The sequence below is a fragment of the Maniola hyperantus genome, chromosome 18 (genome assembly GCF_902806685.2).
Source record: "Maniola hyperantus chromosome 18, iAphHyp1.2, whole genome shotgun sequence".
NCBI lineage: Eukaryota > Metazoa > Arthropoda > Insecta > Lepidoptera > Nymphalidae > Maniola > Maniola hyperantus.
The window spans coordinates 681,290-708,722 of NC_048553.1; the positions used below are offsets into that span (position 1 = coordinate 681,290).

Here is a 27,433-nt window from a genome sequence, read left to right on the forward strand (position 1 = left end):
TACAATCCATGTGACGTCACAGTCGGAATTCATCATGGCGGCTAGTTTCGTGCGTTTGGAGTATTTGTAGAAAGATAAAACAGTGAAATCTTTAAAACGAAATATAAAATTATAAACAGAAATTAACATTATTGCTAGTACTTTATAGATTTTAGATTTACTCTCGCTTTGTGTATTGTAGGTTAGATTTACTCTCGCTTAGGGTATTACACATATATACCCTATTTTTGGCAGGACTGCAAGCCATCCTGGAATGCCTGGAGTCGAACCAGCCGGAAGTAGCTCAGTCCGTGATAGACAAGCTGCCCGAGCTGGTGGTGGGCATGCAGGAGCATGCCGCTCGCATTCTGATGCGCGTGTTCGAGCTCGGCATGAAGTCGCGGCTGCCGGTCGAGCAGTGCATCGCCAAGTGCGTGGCCACCATCAACCTCAACAGGGGCTGTTGAGTGTGCACCTTAACTACAGTTGGGCCGTTATGAACGTGCGACCAAGGTCATAAATCGTTTTTAGGGTTCCATACCTCAAAAGAAAAAAAGGAACCCTTATAGGATCACTTTGTTGTCTGTCTGCCTGTCAAGAAAACCTATAGGATACTTCCCGTTGACCCAGAATCATGATATTTGGGAGATAGGTAGGTCTTATAGCACAAGTGAAGGAATAAATCCGAAAACTGAATTTGTGGTGACATCACAGAAAAAAAATTAAAATGTGTACATGAACAAATGTACGGAACCTTAATAACTCACTATGAGTGCCTAGAATATAAAAAATTTGCCATAAAGCAAATGAAATGTAGATAATTGCTTTGTAATTAAAAATAAGTGTTGTAAATATTTATTAATTTTAATTATATGGTATTTCTTTTTACTTTACCGAGTTTTATTTTGATATAAAAAATATTTTATATATACAAGGAAAAGGTGATTGACTGACTGATCTATCAACGCACAGCTCAAACTACTGGATCTAGCTGAAATTTGTGTAGGCCACGCGGAAGAAGTCGCGAGCATAAGCTAGTATTTTATAAAATGAAACAAGAAAATATGCAGTAAAAACTATTTAATAATTTAAACATTACAATAATAATACAAAATTAAAATAAATACTTCTCTCTTCTTTAAAATAAGATTCAATAATCATTTTGGTTAACATTACTATGAATACTCATCGATTTCAATTTCTTGCCTTTCAATTATCATAGTAATTGACAAAATATTGCTTTGAAATGCCATCATCATGTTCCAGTACGCGGCTCAAAGTAATGTACAGCGGCCTTTAGAATGACATTTCGGCTTTGTGGAGTGTTCTCTTGTCACTCATACCTATAATATGACGTTTTGTCGGTATCAACGACAAGAACAACGCTCTACAAATCTGCTATCGCCTTCTAAAGGTCGATGTACATTCCTTTCGGCGTAAAATAATATTAGCAGCCTTACTAATAAATATTGTATAGTGAATGAATAGACACATTTCTCTCTTGACATTCAAAAGACAATGTATAACGCGTAAAATTTAACTCCTCACGCGCCATTTTAACTTATGTCAAATTTCATGTCAAAAGTACGATTTTAAAAAATTCTTTGGATTTTAGTCCTTGGCATGACAGTTCACCCATAGAGTTAAAATGGCGCGTGAGGAGTCATTTTTACGGACTACATAATATATTGTGTATTAAAATTGAGAAGGTAATGAACAAAACTGTAATTGCATGACACTTTAATACTCGTATACAAGTTTCCCGCTGTACTAACATGGTTAGTCGACGTAAGCCCCGCGTTACTTACGCGTTTACGCGCGAAATCATCGCGCGTTGAATTCGCGCGAACCGATGCGGGACGAATTCGCCTCTTCTGGACAAGGTCAAAGGGGGTAAGGGTATAAATAAATATTGCAACACAAGCATAGAACCCGCACTCCGGAAGCGTAATGTCACTCACACCAATCTTAAATTACACATTTCATTTTCCTTTATAAGTCCCGCAAATTGCTATTGCGCTGGAACCATGTCTCGGCAACATCCAAATGACGTCATTCTGACGTCAGCCGAAATAAAAATATACCATCAGCAACTTCAGTCTAGTGCTGACGTCACTAAAATGGCGGCCACGCGCATTAGCAATTTGCGGGACTTATACAAAACTATTAGTGACATGGTCTATGGTCACCAGTCATTGGAGCCCAGGTCTGTGAACAGCTTGTCTTTGATCTTGGGTTTGGGGTCTTCTGTTATCTTGGTGTCTACTGCCCCTACTTGACCCAGGATGTATTCAAGTTCTGAAACAAAAAATTAATAAAAATCTAAATACCTGGAGTAGTGGTGAGCACTATCAGTACCATTATTATAAATGCGAAAGTGTGTTTGTTTGTTGGTTTGTCCTTCAATCACGTCGCAACGGTGCATCGGATTGACGTGATTTTTTGCATGGGTATAGATTAGGTTTTAATCAGGAGAGTGACATAGGCTATAGGGATTTTTAAAAATCTAAATCCATGCGGACGAAGTTGCGGGTATCAGCTATTGGTCTTATAAAGGAGAGGTTCTGAGTTTGATTCTCTGGTCTGGTATATGGTGGGAGGCTTCAGCCATTCAGCCGTAGCTAGTTACTACCCTACCGCCAAGCAGTTTAGCGTTCCGGTATGTTGCAGTGTATTTAAGGGGTAAGTATGGATTTAATAAAAACTTCCATAACCCCTGACCCATCATCACTTACCGTCAGGTGAGATCGCAGTCAAGGGCTAACTTGTGTAATTGTAATCAATAAAAAAGAACATATTTTCTCACTCTGAGAGGATACCCGTGCTCTGTAGTGCGCCGGTGATGGGTTGATCATCATGATCCCTCCCTCCCCCCCTGGGGAGACGTCGTGAGATTTTATTCAACCCCCTCCCCCATCCCCCAATCTCACGTGAGATTTTTCAAATTGTGGGTTTCTTACGTAAACGCGTTGGATTGTTATTGTAAAAAGAAAAAAAAACTTTGCTTCGTGCTTTTTTTACGACTAGTTAAGACTAGTAATCAATATTGCTGAGAGTTATAAGTGTATTAAAAATTTAACAATAGAATATCTTAAGCATGTACAATCTGGATTAAATGGACCAAAATAGTATAATTTTTTTTTGTTTCAATCGGAAAAAAAATGCGTGATATTTGCCGAGACCCCCCCTCTCTCCAACGTAAGATTAGATGAGATTTGACTCGACCCCCTCCCCCCCTTAAACATCTTACGTCATTTACGAACGCCCCCCTACATGTTATGACTATTACAACTTACCATCACAAGTCAGTGCAGTCCCTCTCAGTTCATGAGGTCCTACCAACTGCTTCTTCATGTCCCCTTCAAAGTACACAAACAGACTGGGCAGGTTCCTCTCAGGGAAGTTTGGTATGCAAGTCTGTGCTATGGCCTTGATGAACTTGGTGTATGGAAACTTGGCTGCCAGCTGAGCCATGTGCTGGTTTATTAGGGCACATTGTTGGATACTGAAAGAATGAATATAAATAATATTAACTAGCTGCCCTGGCGAACTTCGTATCGCCTAACAGTCGATTGTTTTTCAGGACTTATTAAAAAAAAATCTCCGTAAGAACCATCCCCGTACTTCAAGGAATATTATGAAAAAAGATTAGCAAAATCGGTTCAGCTGTTCTCTAAATTTGCAATCAACAACACATTCAGCGATTAATTTTTATAATTATAGAGACTAGAGGATACCTGCGACTATGTCCACGTGGATTTATGTTTTTAAAAATCCTGTGGTTACTCTTGGCAAGCTACCCACGGAGGAGAAGCTACCTCTGTACCAAATTTTATGTAAATCGGTTAAACGGATGGGCCTTTAAGAATCCTGTGGGAACTCCTTGATTTTCCGGGATAGAAAGTAGCCTATGTCCTTCCCTTGGATGTAAGCTAACTCTGTACCACAACAAAATAATTTATTCAAAATATGTGATTGAAATTTGTATTGTCCATGCAGGCGAAGTCGCGAACATAAGCAAGTTTTTTACAAGACGGTAAGATTTCATGGTGAAATCTTAGGTCACTGAGTGGGCAAGTCAACTCACCCTTGCTTATACAAGTGTATCACAACCCATATGCCTTCACCAGCCTTGTTCACCTCCTGCACGTAATCCTGCCCCGACACCTCCCTCACGTCTCCAAATCTTGGCTTTTCTGACAGCCTCTTTAGTTCCGCTATCCGTTTCCTTCTGTATTCTTCTATGACTGCCTCATCTTCCGAGTCTTCTAGCTCATCCAAACCGTCAAGATCTAGTTCTGAGAGTTGTTTATCCTCTAAAAATAAGCAAATAAGCTTAAAATATATTTGTAACATTACCTAAAAATATAAAAGGAAAAGGTGACAGGCTCACTGACTGATCTATCAATGCACAGCTCAAACTACTAGATGGATTGAGCTGAAATTTTGCATGCAGATAGCTACTATGATTTATGATGTAGGCTTTCGCTAAGAAAGGGTTTTTAGAAATGCAACCCCTTAGGGGGTGAAATAGGGGTTTGAAATTTGTGTAGTCGCGAGCATAAGCTAGTACATCATAAAAGGGGTGATAGAACAGTGGACAACACGTCGGCCTTCTATTCGGGAGGTCGGAGGTTCGATCCCGGTCACACACCCAACTTTTTATTGAAATAAAATTAAATGCATAGAATTTTGACCTATTTTGTAAGGTAAGGTAGCAAGGACTTCTTATCTATAAACAATAAGCCTTAATTTACCGGAAATAAAAGAAACTACAAATAATTAATGCAACAGGTGCACATAACCTACAAAACTGTACTCACTTTCTTCTTGTTTTTTCTGAATGGTCTGTTCGATCATATTAACGATTTCATCTTCGGAAATCTCTTTTTCCTTGGGAGGCAAGATTCCCTTGGAGCGAAGTACGTCGTTCCATTCTGTATCTTCATTTGGATTCTAAAAATGTTATTGAACTTTAAAGCTATGAAAAACTAACGAAATAAGTACTTTACGTAGTAAATTACTTTATTATTACCTGCATTTTCAGTTACAATGAGCCTATTTTCTCAATATTTACAAAAGAATTTCAATATTTATTTTTTAAGGAAATATGACACCTCTGCAAAATGATTCACACCCACAGACATTGGACCATAGATTAATATGTATATATTGGACCAGACAGACCATTCATCTAAGAGACAGACATAATATTTACAAAGTACTCTGTGCCCACAGATGTACATCTAAACACTTAGGTACTTCACACACGTGACGTCACATTTAATGACAAGACAGGGCATAGAGACAGGGTTGAGCATAGGGGTTGAGGGTCGGCGTATTTTCGTCATTTCGTGCGTAACTATTTTACAATCGAAATGCATCTGAAGTTAACTTTTTACTTTTTACATAATTATCGTCACAAGTACTGTGGCTATCTGCTTAATTAATTTAACAAAGTTCAAATACCCAAGTGATATTTGTTTTGCCATATAATATATTGATGAAATATCTAAAACTTGGCAACACTACATGTTCCAAAAGGCTAGAATCCACAAAAATTATTTGACACTTGACAGTGACATTGACGTTGACACGTCTTTTGCAACAAATTGCACGCAAAGTTGTCAATTGTCAATCGTGTGTCAATCTATCTGCGTCGTGTTGGAAAAACTGCATGTCGCTATGTTCAGTCAAGTCAAATCTCGAAATAAATAAAATAAAATTGGTCATGGCTGAAACCGAGGGACATAAACATCGGGATATAAATTTCCATGAGGGAGAAGGTAATAATTGTTGAAATATTATTGTTTAGAACGCGTGCTCCGTATGAGTGTGGCGCGAACGACGGTGGCGTAGCGCGCTGGTCGTTGGTACCCTCGTGTTATTGTGACATTGAAAAATGGGTTCTTTTTATACTTGCTGCCTGGATCTCGGTGCTGGCCCTCAAGGAACCGAGTGTGCCCACCGCATCAAGCGTTGAGAGACGTTTTGACGGCACGGGAGCGAGAATGACGGGGGGCAGCGACAGGACACTTGAATCAGGTAACGAATGTTTTTGTTGTAATTTTAGACGATATGTAAGTGAACGGATTTGATATCGCGTAGTTTCACAATGAGAAACGTATAAATTTCCAAGTACGTATAAATTTCCACCTTTAGCCGCGCAAATTCAACGTTGAGTGTTCTTTGTTTACAAATTTTTCTTTGAAAATCAATTCTAATCTTTATGATAACATCAACAAAAGATTTAAATCTGTTGTATATAATTAAACAATAGCATACAGCATAGACAAAGCGTACATGATGGCATTTTTTAAATTTAAATGAAATTTAAATTGTACATAATCAGTATCACACACATTGGATGACTGTACTATTAGAGTTCAAAGTCAATACTTGAATAATTAAATAAACTTAAATCTACATCAACTCATATAATTTATTACTACCTGTAAAGTTCACTTTGTTGAAAAAAACTCATCAAAACAAAAGTTGGGTGTTATCCAATACTTTATTTATTATTTTTATACATAAATAACATAATAACATTTTGACATCCAATCAATTGTTTCGACTTGTAAGGCAAAAAAGTGTGATAATAATATTTTATACTACAGCCCGCGACTTCGTCCGCGTGGATTTAGGTTTTTATAAATCCTGTGGGATCTCTTTGATTTTTCTGGATAAAAAGCCTATGTCCTTCCCCGGGATGCAAGCTATTGCTGTACTAAATTTCGTTAAAATTGGTTGAACGGATGGGCCGTGAAAGGCTATCAGACAGACAGACACACTTGCGCATTTGTTAGTATGGATATACTTACTTGTAGTTCATAACGATAAAGGAGTATTTTTTTAAAACTTGAATTGTTAAACTATTAGCACTGCTTCCTATAGTGAAGATTCGATTTATCTGTATAATCATTTGTGAAAACTGCATCTATTGAATGTAGAACTAGAATTAAGATTTTCTATGAAAGTGGGCTCAAAGTGGGGTGTGGGGTGGGTGGAATATCCTCAGAAAGTGTGTTTTCAAACAAATCTGTACTAGAGATCTTGAAAATGTAATAATAAATTGTAGTCATAGTTTTTTCACCATCCTGTAAAATTTAATTTCATAGAAAAGTCTGGTTCTGTCCACCAGCTATTCAAACATAAATATGTCATACTAGCTTATGCTCGCGACTTCGTCCGCGTGGACTACACAAATTTCAAACTCCTATTTCACTCCCTTAGGGGTTGAATTTTCAAAAATCCTTTCTTAGCAGATGGCTAGCATAATAGCTATCTGCATGCTAAATTTCAGCCCGATCCGTCCAGTAGTTTGAGCTGTGCATTGATAGATTAGTCAGTCAGTCAGTCACCTTTTCCTTTATTTAGAAGATTCTTACATTTCATGAACCCAACATAAAGTTTCATAAAGGCTATATTTTATTAGCTGAAATATAATATTACATATTATCAATCAATCATCTTGAAAGGTCTTGCGATATTACCTTGTAACTTGGGACAAGGCAAAAGGTATGGGACCTTGCAAAAGCTTGTATGTAATAGTGATTGTTTTAGTACTTCCAACACTCTTGACATTGACTTACATTTATACTTCAAAGAGCCATATATAAGAAAAGAAGAAATTTACGTTTTATCATGCTCCTTTTGTCCACATGAAAAAACCGGCCAAGTGCGAGTCAGACTCGCGCACTGAGGGTTCCATAGTGATCGTATTTTATCGACATTTTGCACGATAAATCAAAAACTATTGTGCCTAAAAATAAATAAAAATCTGTTTTAGAAGGTACAAGTAAAGCCCTTTCATATGATACCCCACTTGGTATAGTAATCTTACTTTGAAAGTAGAAAATAGCAATAGAAGGAAAAACAGAACCCTTATAGGATCACTTTTTTGTCTGTCTGTCTATCAAGAAACCTACAGGGTACTTCCCGTGGACCTAGAATCATGAAATTTGGCAGGTAGGTAGGTCTTATAGCAGACATAAGAGGAAAAATCCGAAAGCCGTGAATTTGTGGTCACATCACAGAAAAAAAACCAATTGTGGTCATGAACTAATAATTAGTGTTTTCAATTTTCAAAGTAAGATAACTATATCAAGTGGTGTATCATAATTATGAAAGGGCTTCACTTGTGGATTCTAAAACAGATTTTTATTTATTTTTATGCAACATAGTTTTTGATTTATCATGCAAAATGTCGAAAAATACGACTGTAGTACGGATCCCTCGGTGCGCGAGCCTGACTCGCAATGGCCGGTTCTTTTCTTTGATCCTATACATAAATATTCAAGAACATAGATGTGATTTATATGATAGATGTAAAGTTAAATACTTTCTAAATTGACTTCTTTAGGTATGTAGAGAAAACAGGTATAGTGAATAGTGATTCTTCAAGCCTCTTTAGGTGAATAAATGGCCCAAAGAACAGTTAGTTAATTTGCCATTTGCCTAATTATGGTCTTGGGTTATATCGTCATAATGTGTGGTCATCTGTACAAAAACAACAATTTTGGTGCCATTTGTATTATAACAAAAACAATCATTTTAATTCAATATGAGATTATACCAAGGAATTTTGTTTCAAGCTAACAATCTATATGACCTCTTTTGACTTTAATAATTAATGTCAAATGAAACTGTGCCTTGAGTAAAGTCCATTAACTGTTTAACATCGTTCTAACATGATGGGTTCATCATCATCCACGAATCAGTAATCTTCGTCCACGAAAAAATAAACTTTTCGTGGTCCCACATCATCGCACTGTTGCTAGATCTATGTCACCTATACCCCGTTCATTAGCATCATTCAACGCGCTTTTGGACAATAATGCTCAATGGGACCCATTTAATGATGGGTCTATAATACTGGTTCGGGAGTTACTGAAGTACGCTGAGAGCATTGCATGAATATGTCATTCAATGTTCTCAGCGTACATATTCAAAATTCTTTGATCTTTTATCGTTTTGTATTTTATGTCTTTTTTCTTGTACCTTTATTTGTATTTAAATTTATTATTAATCATCTAGTTAGTGTAAGTGGCACTGCCGTTCTAATTAGATATAAAATAAATAAAATAAATAAATAAATAAATAATCATCATGATCAACCCATCACCGGCTCACTGCAGAGCACAGGTCACGGTGAACTTGCACATTATCTCCACCGGTTTAAGCTCCACAACACACCCAGATGCTTCTGCTCCTCAGACACCGAGGAAACAGTTGAGCATGTCCTAAATGAATGCACACGCTTCAGTGCACACATTCTAATACTATTCCAAAGAAAATATAAAAAAATTAGACTTTATACTTTGACGTATGATTTTTTTACACTTTTATTACCTGTTATCTCCCAAAGCCACCATGATCCAAACTTCATAGTCGCTGATCGTTCCTCCCAGTGTTGGGAACAATACGCAGAGAAACTTTCAGCATTTATAAAATACTAGCTGATCCCCGCGGCTTCGCCCGCGTAGATTTAGGTTTTTAAAGATCCCGTATAGCCTATGTCACTCAGGAATAATGTAGCTTTCTACTGGTGAAAGAATTTTTAAAATCGGTTCAGTAGTTCTAAAGATTACCCCCTACAAACAAACTTAACGACATTACCTCTTTATATAATATACAACGGGCCGTGCAGCAGAAATCGTAATATTTTAATTTCGCCATAACTTCAAACCAAACGTCCAATTTTAATCATTCAAAGACCAAATATTATCTCCATAAACTGTTCTTAGTGATGAAATCATTTATTTTGATAAGGATTAATAGCATGAGTAAAATAAACGCGTTTAAATGTAGTCCAAAAAAATTCAAGATTTTTAAATAAAAAAATGGTTGCTGTGCCTCACTCGACATAGATGGGTATAGTGTGTCGCGGACTTTTTTGTAGATATTTATAAGATCTACAATTAATTAGAACATTTTATGGTTCTATCTTTTATAGTTTAGGCAGCGTACGCAAAATAAGTAACTTTTCTGGTTGATTTTTTACACCTTGTGTCCGAAAAACCCAAATATCTTACGGAACCCTATTTTTTCCAAAATAAAATATAGCCTATGTTACTCGTGGATAATGTAGCTTTCGAATGGTGAAAGAATTTTTAAAATCGGTCCAGTAGTTTTTGAGCCTATTCAGTACAAACAAACAAACATACAAACAAAGTTTTTCTCTTTATAATATTAGTGTAGATTATAAAATAACGAAGTTCTGGCACTCGCTGGCTCTTGGTCCATCACCACCCATATTATAAATGCGAAAGTGTGTTTGTTTATTGGTTTGTCCTTTAATCACGTCGCAACGGAGCAACGGATGGACGTGATTGACAGGTACAGTTAAACACCTGGAGACTGGAGAGTGACATAGGCCGAATAATCAAAGAGTTCCCACGGGGATTTTAAAACCTAAATCCACGCGAGCGAAGTCGCGGGCATCAGCTATTAAGTCTAGATATAGATAAAGTACCGTATGTTTGTAGGCGATCTGTCAGCGGTCGAGATAATAGATACAGTGACCCGCGAGATAAAACGAGAGGGTCTATCGCTGCTTCTGTATTACGAAACTTATGATCGATGCTGCGATAATCGCTATCATTGTTTTGTATCGTCATTCGTACGCAACGTCTAAAGATCGGACAAGTGTGAGTCGGATTCGCATACGAAGGGTTCCGTACCATTCCCCCCAAAAAAAATTAAACTCTTAAATTTTTATGGCAGCTATTTTAAACTTCTTAAAAACATATTAATTACTAGATACCCGCGACTTCGTACGCGTGGATTTAGGTTATTAAAAATCCGGTGGGAATTCTTTGATTTTCCGGGATAAAAGTAGCCTATGCCATTCTCATGCAAAAAATCACGTCTTTAGCTGACTTTAGCTGGTATGAAACAGTGTCTAACTTTATTACCTTTACATCACACAAGCCCGCGACTTCGTCCGCGTGGACTACACAAATTTCAAACCCCTATTTCATAAAAATCCTTTCTTAGCGGATGCCTACGTCATAATAGCTATCTGCATGCCGAATTTCAGTCCGATCCGTTCAGTAGTTTGAGCTGTGCGTTGATAGATCAGTCAGTCAGTCAGCCACCTTTTCCTTTTATATGTATATTTAGTACATCACATTAAGCACAAGTCGATTAGATGGTTAACAAAAAGCAATGGCTTTCTATCGCTGACCGACGACACACCAAGTGGTATGTGTAACGTCTCAGAGGTCGAGCTAACGGACGCATATCCGCCCATTACAACTAACTACATATTTACATGCATTACCAGTTTTCTATGTATGCCTTCCAAAGTTACACGTGTTCAAGCGAGCGAGCATCGCTGAACGAATATCGCTGAGCGAGTTTATTTTTGAAAGCTCATCGCTCAGCGACAAAACTAAGCGACTTAAGCGAGTCGTCGCCGGCAGTGTGAACAGTCAGAGAGCAACTTTTGATATATGCATCTCTTTCGTTTACACGGAACGTACATTTATTGTGCCTTTCTTGAAAGAGAAAATCGCCGATAGTTAGTCGTTTTCTCGCCGGTGCGTGGTCGGACCACTGCCTATAGGTACATAACCACCGGTATAAACGTCTGTGTACATAACGAATTCGATACATAGGTATATGTTAGGTACATCGATACCTTGCGGTCGTTTTTTGTTCTTTTAGCTGGCAGACCTTCGAGTGTACAGGTTTTTTCTGACCACACGTCTGCAAAACATTCAAACTGATATTTACAATTTAAAAAACCGGCCAAGTGCGAGTCCGAGTTCCGTTCTACAGTCGTATTTTTTCGACATTTTGCAGGATAATTCAAAAACTATGATACATAAATATAAATAAAAATCTGTTTTAGAATGCACAGGTGAAGACCTTTCATATGATAGCCCACTTGATATTATTATCAAACCTTAGAAAATTGAAAATACTAATTATTAGTTCATGACCACAATTTAATTTTTTTTGTGTGATGTAACCAAAAAATTCACGGTTTTCAGATTTTTTCCCCAAATGTGAGCTATAAGATATACCTACCTGCCAAATTTCATGATTCTAGGCCAACGGGAATTATCCTGTAGGTTTCTTGTCAGACAGACAGACAACAAAGTGATCATACAAGGGTTCCGTTTTTCCTTTTGAGGTACGGAACCCTAAAAACAGCCCGATCCGTCCCAGTAGTTTGAGCTGTGCGTTGATAGATCAGTCAGTCAGTCAAATTCAACGAAAATTCGTCTCAACTCATGCTCAACTCAAAATCGAAGTTGGAAATGAATTTTATATATCAGATTCATTTTGCTGTTGATATTCCACCATATTTTGTTTTGTTATGAATCTAAAAATCCTCCAGATATCTTTTACCCAGTCAAGTGTGAAAATTGATTAGTTGAGCAGCTGGCAAATATGATTAATTTATACTACATCATGGCTTGCATAAAGTAAGTATAACGCGTAAAATTTAACTCCTCACGCGCTATTTTAACTTTGTGTGTCAAACATGTTAAAAGTACGATTTTAGCCCTTGTTTTAAAGGTGAACCGTACTTTGACATATAATTAAAGTGGTGCGTGAGGAGTCAATTTGTACGGACTATAAGTAGCAGATATCCAAACTTCTTTCGCTCTCCAACTGACTAGTTTATTGATTGCTGACCTAGTGGTGCATAGATCTCGAATTTTAGTTAACTCACACTAACCCAGTAGGTATATGATCTGCGCTTAACCGATTTTGCTTATCTTTATTGGAAATATCTAAGATAAGGTTATCGATATCGGTCCGTCTCCAAAATTGCCACGAATTCTATTTAAAATTAGGTGCGAGAAGAATGCAGGAAGACAATCTAAACGCCACTTTGGATACTATCCAACTATTTTTTCTGCCGCCTAAACAATTTGACTTTTATGGATACAAAGATTCGGTGATCTCCCTGACGCAGTGGTAAGCGCTGTGGTCTTGTTAGTGGGAGGTCCAGGGTTTAGTAACTTTTCTCTGTGGATAGAGTATAGTATATTTCATCATCATCATCAACCAATAGACGTCCACTGCTGGACATAGGTCTCTTGTAGGGACTTCCACACGCGACGGTCTTGCGCCACCTGTATCCAGCGGCTCCCTGCGACTCGTCTGATGTCATCCGTCCAGCTAGTGGGGGGGTCTTCCAACGCTGCGTCTTTCGGTGCGAGGTCGCCATTCCAGCACCTTGGGACCCCAACGTATATCGGTTGTACGAACTATGTTCCCTGCCCTTTGCCACTTCAGCTTCGCAACCCATTGAGCTATGTTGGTTACTCTAGTTCTCCTACAGATCTTCTTATTTCTGATTTGATCACGTAGAGAAACTCCAAGCATAGCTCTCTCCATCGCCCGCTGAGTGACTCTGGACTTTCTTAAGAGGCCCATAGTTAGCGTTTAGCCCATAGTATATTTATGGCATCTATATTATTCAATAGGAAATAGCCCTGACGTCCGTCCTAGGAACGCATGATCGACGTCATGAACGAAGAATAATATTTTGGTTAACTGACGACGATCGCCAAACAGCCCATTTATACATTCCATCAAGCTGAAAACTATTCATAGATAATTCTAGACATCCTAACGAATTGATGTACCTAGTTAATATAGAAAAACTCATTACACGAAACCCTGGCTGACTCCCAAATACTATGTGGTAGTGTCAATAACCTGGGCTGGAGGGAAGCCAGCGTATAATGATACATCAACATTGTGGTGATTATAGCAGGATATGCGAGCGACAGGTGGTTGGAAGCCAATGTGGGGTTTCGAATTGACCTAAATGTCGAGTGACCGAAAGAAAGTGACATAAGTTTTATTTCACGGTCGAAGTTCACAAATTAATAGAGCCTCAATAACTCAACCGGTAAAGGAGTGGACTGAAAACCGAAAGGTCGACGGTTCAAACCCCGCCCGTTGCACTATTGTCGTACCTACTCCTAGCACAAGCCTGACGCTTAGTTGGAGAGGAAAGGGGAATATTATATATAATATCTGTCCTGGCTTTACTCACGTGTTTAGTCGACGTTAGCCGGACTAGTTTCGAACCCATCCGGGGTCCTTTTTCAAGGGAGTCAATTCGCGCCGCGGTTGTGTGAGGGGAATATTAGTCATTTAACATGGCTAATATTAAAAAAAAAATACTGCTCCGAATTGATTCCATATCAATACGGAGCAGTTTACATTGTGACAGGGACTGGAAAGAGTATGCATACAATCATGATCAACATGCGGACGTCCAGGGCTGAACTAGACCTTTCCCAAAGACCCAAAGAGCGCCACCACTGACCACACCCGGTCCTTATCTTACCTCATACAGCCGCTTACGTCTTTATATGTATCGTCGCCGGTCCATCTGGCTAGCTTTGCTAGAGGGCGCCCCCACTTGTTATACTTATAATTTACTAGCGACCGCTCCGGCTTCGCATGGGTGCAATAAAAAAATTAAAAAAAAATACTAAAGGCATTCCGAACCAGTGGTAGATGCATCCGACTATTCGTAAGTACTTGTAAAAGTTTATTCGAATAAAAAAGATTTTTATTTTATTTATTTATTTATTTTAATGTGGTGTCAGTGAGGCGTAATCCATACTTCCATACTATACCAAAAATCCATACCATACCCCCTCCTCCGTCTCGTTTTGTTGCGCATTACCTTCGATTTTTTACCTAATTCACATTATTTCAATTTCCCTAGGGATCTCTAACTTTTTGAGAATTGAACAGTACCTATAAAGCTTCCTCTTGAATCACTCTATCTAGAGGTGAAAACCGCATTAAAATCCGTCGCGTAGTTTAAAAGATCTACGCGTTCAAACATACATACCGACAGCGGGAAGCGACTTTATTTTATACTACGAGTATGTAATTGTAGAGATTATGATTACAATGATGAAAAATAGAATAGGCATCTTCTAGGCAAGCGCGCTCCATCTTGGGTCTCTGGTCGATGTCCGAAAGACGAAATCCTTTTCCGCAGGGAGAAAATATATTTTTATTCAAGTTAAACTTTTACGAGTGCTTTTGAATCGTCATCTAGTTTAATTTTCCACTGGTTCTGTTTATGGTGTTCTTTGCGTCTTGTACTTTCCATGATTTAATCGGACCTTTCTCGCCTATCTCCTATTCTTTTTATTGCCGCTATTTCTACCGTGTAAACAATCACGTCAAGCTCACTTCCGCAAGTTTTGTAACTTGCTGGACTTGCCGCAAGTCACAATTTTACATGTACAATATTGCTCGTAGTGTAAACAATTCTGCAAGTATTTGCGGAATAACTTGCAAGAAGTTCTTGCTAGTCTAAGTGTCTTTAACCTCGCCCAGGTAAAATACATTCAACTAGGTAACTATTAAAATCATATTATGACGTCTGATAAACGATTGTTTCTTTGAAATAACCCATACACGTCCGTGATATAATGCATTAATTATGTATATTTATCGTAATTTGACCTACTGTGGCCCACTGTACCAGTTAGTTTGTTTAGAAACCATCACGCGGGTTACATAAAGCCTCACAATGATTCCTACGACCTTGTTGCACGATTCTATTCTATTTAGAAGCTTTTGATTTTGTTCGCGAGAGTTGACTGTGCACTTAGCTTGCGAAATGTATTCATACGAATATGCATCTTGTTGTGTTAACCATAAATGCCAGAATACCTTGCCGTGGATGCTACTTAGTTCCAAGTGTTGAACAGGTTATAGTGGTATACAATTACTCACTTTTCGTACACATCTCCTGTAAGCTAATTTGAATCTTATCTTTTCGATCGTAGATGTTTAAATTGTTAAGCAACGAATACTTAATTGAGCTGAGTAGCTTTAACTACTAACTTTACACTTGCGTCAGTTTTCGTTATGAAGTCTTCAAATGGTCTAAGAATCTGAGAAATTATCAATGAGCTGACCTAGTTGGTATACCTTTTAGTTAACATCTCATCTGATAGTAGGTATGACAACTTTGTGCAGAGGCGATTACGTATAGGTAGGCTTTAAAGACTGGGTATGATTATGACAAAAAACCGGCCAAGTGCGAGTCAGGCTCGCGCAATGAGGGTTCCGTACTACAGTCGTATTTTTTCGACATTTTGCACGATAATTCAAAAACTATGATGCATAAAAATATATAAAAATATGTTTTAGAATGTACAGGTGAACACCTTTCAAATGATACCCCACTTGATATAGTCACTCACTTCGAAAGTTGAAAATACTAATTATTAGTTCATGACCACAATTTAATTTTTTTTGTGTGATCTAACCCTAAATTCACGGTTTTCAGATTTTTCCCCAAATGTCAGCTATAAGATCTACCTACCTGCCAAATTTCATGATTCTAGGTCAACGGGAAGTACCCTGTAGGTTTCTTGACAGACAGACAGACAACAAAGTAATCCTATAAGGGTTCCGTTTTGCCTTTTGAGGTACGGAACCCTAAAAACCGGCCAAGTGCGAGTCAGACTCGGGCATCGAGGGTTCCGTATTACAGTCGTATTTTTTCGACATTTTGCACGATAAATCGAAAACTATTATGCATAAAAATAAATAAAAATCTGTTTTAGAATGTACAAGTAAAGCCCTTTCACATGATACCCCACTTGGTATAGTTATCTAATTTTGAAAATTGGAAATACCAATACATATTTGTTCATGAACACAATATGTAAATTTTTTCTCTGATGTAACCTTAAGTTCACGGTTTTCGGATTTATTCCTTTACTTGTGCTATAAGAGCTACCTCACTACCAAAGGAGGATGGGCGCTTTGGTACCCATGTCCAATCAAGATGAGTCGTACACTGTTGGATAGCTCTATTTAAATGAAAAATAAAATTATATGACGACATGCCCGAATTAAAAGCATATTACACAATTGAAGATTATCTAAATGATAAAAGAGCGTGGATTTGACCTGCAGCTCGTTCCGGCAACGCACAAGACTGCAAATACTATTTTATACATGGCATAATCTTGTACCTATATCAAATATTTGAAAAGAGCAACCGCCGAGTTTCTTGCTGGTTCTTCTCGGTAGGAAAGGCATTCCGAACCAGTGGTAGATGCATCCGAATATTCGTAAGTACTTGTAAAAGTTTATTCGAATAAAAAAGATTTTTATTTTATTTTTTTATTTATTAGTTGTCTGTTTTGAAATATATGCTTTAGAAGATATTGGATTTTCAGCTTAACATAGAATTTAAAAAAAACGGGAAGTATACCCAATAGACAGACACGACGGATAGACGAAAATGGTTAATAATATAATTAGTGTATGTAAGAATTTTGATTTTAGGCGATGAAGTGGTGGGGAAGCTGAGCTTGCAAATTTCGTGCAAGACCAAACATAGTAAGTTGTCCAATGTCTTGTCTAGTGTTCACATTGTGCGTGTGTCTGTCTTACCGACTTCCGCTACTCGCTTCTTGCCATGCAGCGCTCTCGTTCTTCTCCGCAATTCTATTTTTTTTTTAAATTGTCCGTTTCCTTGGACAGATTTTCGTTAACGCTTTCTCGGACTGTTTTATTTTATTCATCATCATTATAATCATTTATCACCCCATCGCCGGCTCACTACTGAGCACGGGTCTTATTTCAGAATGAGAAAGGGTTTGGTCATAGTCTACCACGCTAGTCAAGAACGGATTGGGCCTCTGCAACATGGAGAACTCTTAGACTGAGATCTATAGAGCGAACTTTGACTTTGTTCAGACTTAAGATTGAGTTAAAACGAGACAGATTTATGTGAGAGATATAGCTCTGTCTCTTTTTAACTCTGTCTTAGTCGCGCTAAATCAGAGTGCGCTCTATAGATCTCACCCTTAAGCATGCAGGCTATTTATTGCTTAAAACATACAACTCCGAAAAGCTAAATGTGCGTGCCCAGGATCAAACCTCCGACCTCCTGTTCCTGAATAGAATCTCCGTTTCCATCTTGAATACTGTTGGCAACACCAACAAAACTTCATCTATAACGTATGACAGTCAGTCAGTTAAACATTCTTTTTCAATCTCTTGCTTTTTTTTGCACATTGCCGCTGCAATGTCGGCACGTATACTTCGCTTTCCATAATTATAGAATAGAATAATGTTTATTCGAGGTATATGGGTGGTACATGGTGTAGGGCAGGCAATATCGTCCTGTACAGCAGTGCAACACCTCGAACAGGTAGGCCACTCAGCTTGTGTTGAGACGTCGGACCCCTCAGACACACACCTCTATAGCAAATATCTGAGGTACCAGACGCCCCAACGCTGATTTTCAGTGACCGCCTTTTATATCACCCAAACGTCAGTGGCATAGAATATGTAATTACAGTGTGTGCCACAATTCATTTGGCACATTCATTTCTGGCTCATTTCATTTGAGCCTTAATAGCGCAACGGGTAAAGAAGTGGACTGAATACCGAAAGGTGGAACGGTTCAAACCCCGCCCGTTGCACTATTGTCGTACCTACTCCTAACACAAGCTTTACGCTTAATTGGAGAGGAAAGGGGGATGTTTAGTCATTTAAAATGGCTAATATTCTTTAAAAAAAAACATTTCGTGGTTTTATTCTTACATCAACGAAGCACCTGAGAACCTTAAATGCGGCTCAAGACATCATTCTGCAAGATATCAGTCAAGCGCGAACTTGTCGTTGATGAAAAGGAAATACTAACACTACCTATGTTTCCAACGGCTTGGAAATAGACGCGAAGGTCGGGACGTGCGTTGCGCGCTAGAACGGCGCGCGATAACACTCAATATTGATACAAACGTGATGTAAACCATGTCTATCTGTATTACTGAAATTAAACACGCATTTCTGATTCCTATGTCCAGCAGTGGACGCAAACAGGCTGATTCATTAATTTTATTTTTAAAGAATATTAGCCAAGTTAATTGCTGACTAATATTCCCCTTTCCCCTGGAATCAAGAGCAAAGCTTGTGCTTGGAGTAGGCGCGAAAATAGTGCAACGGGTGGGATTTGAACCGGCAACCGGTTTTTCAGTCCGCTCCTTTTACCGTTGAGCTATCGAGGTTTTATTAATTGAAGCTCAGCGTTGAGCCAGAGAGTTGTGAATCAAGTAGATAGGATGAGCACATTCCGGGTCATCATCATCATCATCATCATCATGATCAACCCATCGCTGGCTCACTACAGAGCACGGGTCTCAGAGTGAGATGGGTTTTGGCCATAGTCTGCCACGCTGTCCATGTGCGGATTGGTAGACTTCACACACCTTTGATGTTTCCTCACGATGTTTTCCTTCACCGTTAAATCAAGTGACATTTAATTAATTAAAAAGCACATAACTCCGAAAGTTAGAGGTGCCCGGGATCGATCCCCCGACCTGCGATTAGAAGGCGGATGTCCTAACCACTAGGCTATCACATTCCGGGTCAGTTTCTATTTATTCTTGTTTCCGCGGAGACGAGTCGCGAGGTGCGAATGGGTGAATGACATTATCACTAGCGAAAGTTCGCATCCATATTTGATTTGATATAGGCACCGCAACCATAGAGAGCTGAGCGATAACAAGCGTGAAACATAAATTCGTAGCTTTGTATAGTAAACACAATTAAATCACTACCCCTATTATAAATGCGAAAGTGTGTTTGTTTGTTGGTTTGTCCTGCAATCACGTCGCAACGGAACAACGGATCGGCGTAATTTTTTGCATGGGTATGTCAAAAACCTGGAGAGTGACATAGGCTACTTTTTATCCCGGAAAATGAAAGAGTTCCCACGGGGATTTTAAAAAACGTAAATCCACGCGAACGAAGTCGCGGGCATCATCTAGTCATCTAGTGTATAAATAAAATACACAATTAAAATGTACATAATTAAAAATTAAAAAAAATCGACACAAAACCCCTCTAAAAATTATAACAATAACATACTTATTGGCCTCTGTAGTAAATAAATATAGATAACTGGTAGGTACTACATACCACAATTTTTGAAGATTTTGACTTGATTTCGACCCAGTTGCATGTGTCGTGGTCCGTCGTGACCACGAACAAAAACGAAATCAAAATCGGTTCGATGTCTCAGACAGATACTCAGATACACACAAACTTATAACACCCCCCTTTTTGGGTCAGGGGTTAAAAATAAATAAGTATACATAAGTACGCGATAAGTCGACGTGGCAATCGGGGACGCCCCGCACAACTGCACAGCCCCCGCGCTAACCTGGTGCGGGCGAGCGTGCCCACGTGCGGGTGTGCGGGGCGTCCCGTTCCCGATTCCCACGTCGACCTGTCACGTACTTATTTATTTTTAACCCCTGACCCAAAAATAGGGGTGTTATAAGTTTGACTTGTGTATCTGTGTGTGTATACGTGTTGAAGCGAGAACAACCTTCACATCAAAAAGTATTTGGAATTTGCCAGCTTTGTGTTTGTAGCTTAGCTCAATGCTGTGGAGAGCAGGGCTTAAAGACGTAAGCGTTAACAATAAGAATCGTTAACAAGTTCTAGCGATAAGCGGTAGGTATATGTACCTGAGCTGCTTGGAATGTGTTTTAATGACATACAGTATGTACTTGCGTCTAGCGCCGCCGCTATACTGGGCCAGGGGCCTGAGCAACTTGCGGCCACAGTTTAACGATCTAACTGTGGTGCGACCATATTTTCGCGGATTAGATTGACTAAAGTCTGTGAGTCTCTTTGAACTTTTGGTCTCTTAGAATTGCGGTGCGTTTTAAAACCCGTAAATATGAATTTATACTACATATAACTAGCTGATGCCCGCGACTGCGTCCGCGTGGATTTAAAAATTCCGTGGGAACCCGTTGATTTTCCGGGATCAAAAGTAGCCTATGTCAGTCTCCAGGTCATTAGCATGCAAAAAATCACGTTAATCCGTTGCACCGTTGCGACGTGATTGAAGGATAAACCAACAAACAAACACACTTTCGCATTTATAATATTGGTAAGTGATAAGTCAATGTTTAAATCTATCAAAATCCGGTGCGGAATTAATTCCGCAGTGCGCGCGCTTAGGTATATGTAGTTTTATAATTCACAGATTTTGCGGGAAAAAACGTACGGAAAACTGTAGTGCGCGCTATCTCTGTTAACTTCTGCTATAAAAGTAATAATTTTCGATTTCTAGTCCTTGATGTCCTGAGTACTTCAAAATTACCACCAATTATTTATTTATTTATTTATTTTATATCTAATTAGAACGGCAGTGCCACTTACACTAACTAGATGATTAATAATAAATTTAAATACGAATAAAGGTACAAGAAAAAGACATAAAATACATAACGATAAAAGATCAAAGAATTTTGAATATGTACGCTGAGAACATTGAATGACATATTCATGCAATGCTCTCAGCGTACTTCAGTAACTCCCGAACCAGTATTATAGACCCATCATTAAATGGGTCCCATTGAGCATTATTGTCCAAAAGCGCGTTGAATGATGCTAATGAACGGGGTATAGGTAATTATATTGTACACTCTCAAAAAGTAGCACAAAAAATTCTTGACCGTATCAAACCCTTCCACTCCTACCTGTTACCGAGAAAGATACATGATACAGACTTGCTTGCCACAGACTAAGGCAACCTTATATTATACCCTATTTAAAAGCCCATAAGACACATTATGTAATGACTAGTTGTCAGTGGGGTAAGGAAGTTTCAATTTCATTAAGCAGAAGCGTGTGAAAACGGACACAAAGGATTAAATTACATCAGCACCTTAGATCTGGGCTGATACTTTGTCTTAAATCATGATAAATCATCAAAATTCAATAACATTACATAATATGTTATTGAACTTTTATTGTGCTAGATAGGAACACATATCGTGCAGACAGGCAGACATGACTAATCTACAAGGGTTTTTATTCATACAAAAATACGGAACCCTAAAAAGATATTACAGTTATTAACTCAGCTTTTTTGAAAATTCACATAAGAGACAGCTTTACTAGCGTGAAATGTGAGTCCTTATTCAATCCCACCGGCGCGGGGGTGATTACGTATCTCGCGACAGACTTGCGACAGGCGTATATCTCGCGATCATTGCTGTCAAATGTCCGGCTAGAGAGAGACAGCAATAGCCACAAAGCAAAATAAGAAGATGAAGAGAGACAGCAAATGAACTGTCGGATTGCTACTGCTGTCGCGTTGCAGTCGCTACTGCAACGTTTTACGTAATCACTCAAGTGTGGCTGCACTGGCTTTGCTCGCTGGCCGACACGGCGACATGTGTGGATGCACCATAAGAGGTCAACAATCAAAATAATCCAACAATGAAGTATTTTCTTGTGCAGTGACAGAAAAACCGGCGCCGGCGCCGAAGGCAGGTCCCCACGGCGTGCAAATCGTGAACACCGGCCCCGACCACTCCTTCATACTCGACGAAGATGCGCTCGAGGAACTGCTGCTGCAGGAGGACATCAAGGACAGATCTGCGGTCGTCATCTCCGTCGCTGGTGCCTTCAGGAAGGGCAAGTCCTTCCTGCTGGACTTCTTCCTCCGGTACATGCACCACAAGGTTAGCGGAATCTAAACTCTTGTCTTATCTCGATCCCTTTCTGTCTTCAGTCAAATAGATTTTCGCAATCCCGTTACAAAATTATCAAAGAGTGCAAGATTAAGAAACCGATTGAAAAAATTTGCTCCTACTTACCTATCGGCTCTTCAGTCAATTCTCGAAACAATCCATAGTAATTCATAGATATTTCAATCTCTAATGTTATACATGCTGTTTCTGTGTCTATCTGCCTGTCTGTATGTCACGTTTTCACGTCTACAGTACTAAACCAATCAAGCACAAATATAGTTTTATTCTGGAGACGGACGGACGAACGTTTGTGCACTCATCCGTATTCGGTTCGTATCCGTAATTCTTCGAAGTAGCCGTCATACAAATACATACAATCGATTCGTATTTTTTTCACGGATCTGAAAATCACGGATGAGTGCACAAACGCCCATAGGCTACTTTTTACTCCGGAAAGTTAGAGTTTCTGGGTATTTAAAAAAATCTAAATCTGCGGGTAGTTTATAATTCGTTGACTCAATGAGTGTATTGCAGTACGGCGCGGGCGGCGGCGGCGGCGAGTGGCTGGGCAGCGAGGACGAGCCGCTGGTGGGCTTCAGCTGGCGTGGCGGCTCCGAGCGCGACACCACCGGCATCCTCATGTGGTCCGAGATCTTCAAGGCCACTCTCGATGACGGGGAGAAGGTACATACAGTGCAACTGCCGAGTTTCTTGTCCACTCTTCTCAGTAGAATCTGCTTCCCGAACCGTCTTACGGTAGAGTCTTGACGGACATAAGTTATTTTTTAAACATTTCAGTTGTTTAAACTTAAATGAACATGTTTAAAGTTTTTGGCGCCCAAAAGCCAAAATGAGACATTGATAAATCATCCAAAATTAAAAAATCATCATTTTTCCATAAATCATTATTTAAATAATTTTTTTTTGAATTGTTCATCGCTCTACCCTCGTATTATATTTTCTAAATCGTTCAAGAGTATACTCTATCCTAAGTCCTTGATGCTCTCAATATTTATTTCTTTCAATATTTCTCTGAGCAAGGACTTTTCTTCCGAGAAATCTTTCAAATAGGCTAATTCCGTTGTGCACAATCTCTAAACTAAACTAAAATGGCACGTCTAAATCTATTGCTATCCCTTTCATAATGATGCTAGCGGAAAAAGATAGCACTAGCTTAAGACCTGTTAATTTAGTTCAGTTTAGAGATTGTGTACAAGAGAATGGGCCCCAATATCATTATTTAATCCAATTTAGTGATTTTAAATTGTTCCCCGTCTCTAGGTAGCAATAATCCTGCTAGATACACAAGGCGCGTTCGACAGCGAGTCGACGGTGCGTGACTGTGCAACGGTTTTCGCGCTGTCTACTATGCTGTCATCTGTTCAGATATACAACCTCTCTCAGAACATACAGGAAGACGATCTGCAACACTTACAGGTACTTTGTCTAATCACCTGTTATATTTTATTTACCTTTGAAATATAATAAGTTGCAATTTTGGTGGATTCTTCATATTTTAAATCAAATCAAAGATAAATCGATATAAAGTAGCTATAGTAGAGGAGCTGAGACATTACCTTGCTTCGCTCCAATTCTTAGATCATCGTGGCTAATGGTGTTGTACACAATTTCTAAACTATCGGCAGTTCTAAATCTAGTGCTATCTTTTTACGCAAGAGATGGGTTTATGTCATTTGAATAAAATTATTTATAGTGTAATGAACAATTTTGTGTTACAGTTATTTACAGAATATGGCCGCTTAGCGCTCGAAGACGGTGGACGGACCCCTTTCCAACGGCTACAGTTCGTGGTCAGGGACTGGAGCTTTCCTTACGAAGCGCCCTACGGCGCCCAGGGCGGACAGACCATCTTACAGAGGAGACTAAAAGTGCGTTTTATTTCATTATATTCTATTTAGCTATCGTCTGAGCGACATCTGTGGCGACAATTCAATCCCTTTAAGTATTATATTTTCATAGTTAACAGTACATCACACAGTAACATCTTAAATATTTCAAAATAAACTTTTGAAAGGAATGAAAAATTGCATCAATGACGAAATTTCTGATATATATCTTTTGTCAGACCGAGAGACAACTTGTCAGTTGTCTAAAGTGATATCTGAAATACTCAATAAAAAAATATAAACTATTGATTCATAAAATAAAATAAGAACTATTAATTCATCAAGGTTATTATCATCTGCCAGTAAATTTAAATAAATTTAATTTATATTTTATTGATAGACTTAATCAAAGGCAATTCTTAAATCACAAAAAAAAATGACAATTATAATTACTTCTTATAATAGAAACTAGCTTATGCTCGCGACTTCGTCCGCGTGGACTACACAAATTTCAAACCCCTATTTCCCCCCCTTAAGGGTTGAATTTTCAAAAATCCTTTCTTAGCGGATGCCTACGTCATAATAGCTATCTGCATGTCAAATTTCAGCCCGATCCATCCAGTAGTTTGAGCTGTGCGTTGATAGATCAGTCAGTCAGTCAGTCAGTCACCTTTTCCTTTTATATATTTAGACTAGCTTATGCTCGCGACTTCGTCCGCGTGGACTACAAAATTTCAAAACCCTATTTCACCCCCTTAGGAGTTGAATTTTCAAAAATCCTTTCTTAGCGGATGCCTACGTCATAATAGCTATCTGCATGCCAAATTTCAGCCCGATCCGTCCAGTAGTTTGAGCTGTGCGTTGATAGATCAGTCAGTCAGTCACCTTTTCCTTTTATATATTTAGATAAACATCAAGTTAAGTAGGTCAAGAGTCAAGGCTTTATTTATGTAGGTTAATATTAGAACCATTAACCTTATTAAATACTCATTTATTTGTTGTAGGTATCGGACAAACAACACCCAGAGTTACAATCGCTTCGCAAACACATCACATCATGCTTCGCGGAGATAGCATGCTTCCTCATGCCACACCCTGGACTCAAAGTTGCCACCAGCCCTGATTTCGACGGACGACTTAATGGTGAGTGGTCAGATCTTATCTTCTTCTTAATATCTTCTTAATTTAATTTTGATTTACCAAATATGCTGAAAGTTAATACTTTTTACGAAAAACAGATGCGTAATTCAAACCCGATTTTGTGCTAAAGTGACATGAAACTATCTTACCATTTAGTCTACCGCATATTACGTAAGAAAAACTAAGGGCCTAGCAGAATACCTTGCGGTGCACCAAAAGCTATGACTAATTACAACGCTAAAGCCAACTTAGTACCTTGTGTAACACCAATTGCAATTTTAAGTTATTATCATCTGCCAGTAAATTTAAATAAATTTTATTTATATTTTATTGATAGACTTAATCAAACGCTGTTCTTAAATCACAAAAAATATTGCCAATTATAATTACTTCATATTGTAGAAATAAACATCTTAGCAACCGAAGATTTATTATGGAAAAAAAAAAAAAATTAAAAAAAAAATAGTTTTTGCACTTAAACGCTTTTTAGAGATAGGACAGCAGATTTGGTTCACCAGCTCCTCAATTCATACACTCTACCTGCAGATATCGAGCCGGAGTTCAAGCGATCTCTTCAGCAGTTGGTGCCGATGTTGTTGGCGCCACACAACCTAATGCCGAAGCAGATCAACGGCCAGCGAGTTCGCTCCAAGGAACTGCTGCACTATTTCAAGAGCTACATGAACATTTACAGGGGAAACGAATTGCCGGAACCTAAAAGTATGCTTGTGGTGAGTTCATTATACAGTACGCGGCCGAATGTAATGTACATACATTTAGAAGGAGATATCAAATTTGTAGAGCACTGTCTCTGTCGTTTAGACCGACAAAACGTCATATAGGTATGAGTGACAGTCATACCTATATGACCTATATACGTGAAATGTCATTCTAAAGGCTGATGTACATTACTTTCAGCCGCGTACTGTTACTTGTTTTTGATTACCACGTTAGTCTAGAAGTTAGCTTATTCAACTGCGGATGTTGAGGTCCTGGGATCGATTTCCGGGTTTGGCTGAGAATAGTTAGGTATTGCTTTATGAGCTTTTCTGTCAAAATTTTCTCAGACTAGCCTGGGAGGTAGGAAGATGACGGTGTTTTGATTGTGTTTTGGCGAGCACTTAAACAAGTAGTTCTTGCTCCTGATCTCTCTGCGGTCGTGTCGGATTGCTGTCCCATTGTAAATGGTCTATAATTTTCCCCTTCTGTTGACTATAGTCAAGTATATTTATTCCCAGGCAACGGCCGAAGCCAACAATTTGACAGCAGTAGCAGAAGCGCGAGAAGTGTACACAACGCTAATGGAGGAGATCTGCGGAGGAGCGCGGCCCTTCCTGCAAGCCCAGCTGCTGGAGGCCGAGCACGCTCGTATACGCGACAAGGCGCTGCATGCCTTCCGAGCCAAGCGCAAGATGGGCGGCGACGACTTCAGCCGCGCCTACTGCGAGCAACTGATACAGGTACAGAACTTTCTAGAATCCGCTTAAAATAGAGTTATTTGATCATTTGCTCACAAAACTCAACAAAAATCTGAGGAATTAAAATTGTGAGGAAATGAGCATCCTGAAACTTCGTAAAAGTAGACTTTGAGCTATGCGATTCCGACATGTGATAAGCGACACTTGTGCTAGACTTTATATAGAAATATATGATTCGAGGCGAGTGACCGCGACGTGCGACACTTTACATACAATCGAGCAGCACAAAGTTTCGTGCATCGCGGTTGCCAACTGCAAAGTCTACCTGAAATATATACTTGGAGTAGATCCCTCAAATAACATCAACACAAAAATCTCTTGATTTGTTACTTATTAAATACCTACAAAATATGGTTCTTACCCAACGAGCCTTTTGATCATCTTTAAAAATTATACTTGAAATTTCCAGGGGATTTGCCTAAAATTAACTAATTGATAACCCTCATAACAAGCGGGAGAC

General features: G+C 38.8%; 4 protein-coding genes across 8 annotated transcripts in view; 2 read left to right on the plus strand and 2 right to left on the minus strand.

The window, feature by feature from the left end:
- Positions 1-869, plus strand: part of IntS1 (integrator complex subunit 1) — a 36,752-nt gene extending 35,883 nt beyond the window's left edge. The window contains exon 36 of the mRNA XM_034978282.2: positions 235-869. Coding sequence (XP_034834173.1) covers positions 235-446 — 212 coding nt within the window. The 3' untranslated portion in view covers positions 447-869. The remainder of the gene's footprint in view (positions 1-234) is intronic.
- Positions 1-27,433, minus strand: part of LOC117990791 (uncharacterized protein DDB_G0287625-like) — a 242,750-nt gene that overhangs the window by 124,865 nt on the left and 90,452 nt on the right. The gene's annotated exons all lie outside the window — the stretch shown is intronic.
- viaf (viral IAP-associated factor) lies at positions 1,043-5,147 on the minus strand. Its single transcript, XM_069504485.1, has 5 exons — positions 5,015-5,147; positions 4,803-4,935; positions 4,067-4,295; positions 3,276-3,484; positions 1,043-2,277 (listed from the first exon to the last, which is right to left on the minus strand). The coding sequence occupies exons 1-5, from the start codon at positions 5,018-5,020 to the stop codon at positions 2,165-2,167; spliced, it is 690 nt and encodes a 229-aa protein (XP_069360586.1). The 5' UTR covers positions 5,021-5,147; the 3' UTR covers positions 1,043-2,164.
- atl (atlastin GTPase) overlaps positions 5,627-27,433 on the plus strand; it is a 28,098-nt gene continuing 6,291 nt past the window's right edge. For 2 of the 5 annotated variants that reach the window (XM_034978088.2, XM_069504602.1), the window contains exons 1-9: positions 5,627-5,765; positions 17,290-17,343; positions 22,276-22,499; positions 23,043-23,192; positions 23,790-23,945; positions 24,248-24,397; positions 25,360-25,498; positions 26,042-26,226; positions 26,734-26,955. In XM_034978088.2, the coding sequence (XP_034833979.1) occupies positions 5,657-5,765; positions 17,290-17,343; positions 22,276-22,499; positions 23,043-23,192; positions 23,790-23,945; positions 24,248-24,397; positions 25,360-25,498; positions 26,042-26,226; positions 26,734-26,955 (1,389 nt within the window). In that variant the 5' untranslated portion in view covers positions 5,627-5,656. Of the gene's footprint in view, positions 5,766-5,930; positions 6,025-17,289; positions 17,344-22,275; positions 22,500-23,042; positions 23,193-23,789; positions 23,946-24,247; positions 24,398-25,359; positions 25,499-26,041; positions 26,227-26,733; positions 26,956-27,433 lie in introns of all 5 variants that reach the window. The other 3 variants (XM_034978089.2, XM_034978091.2, XM_034978090.2) reach the window with 3 other exon arrangements.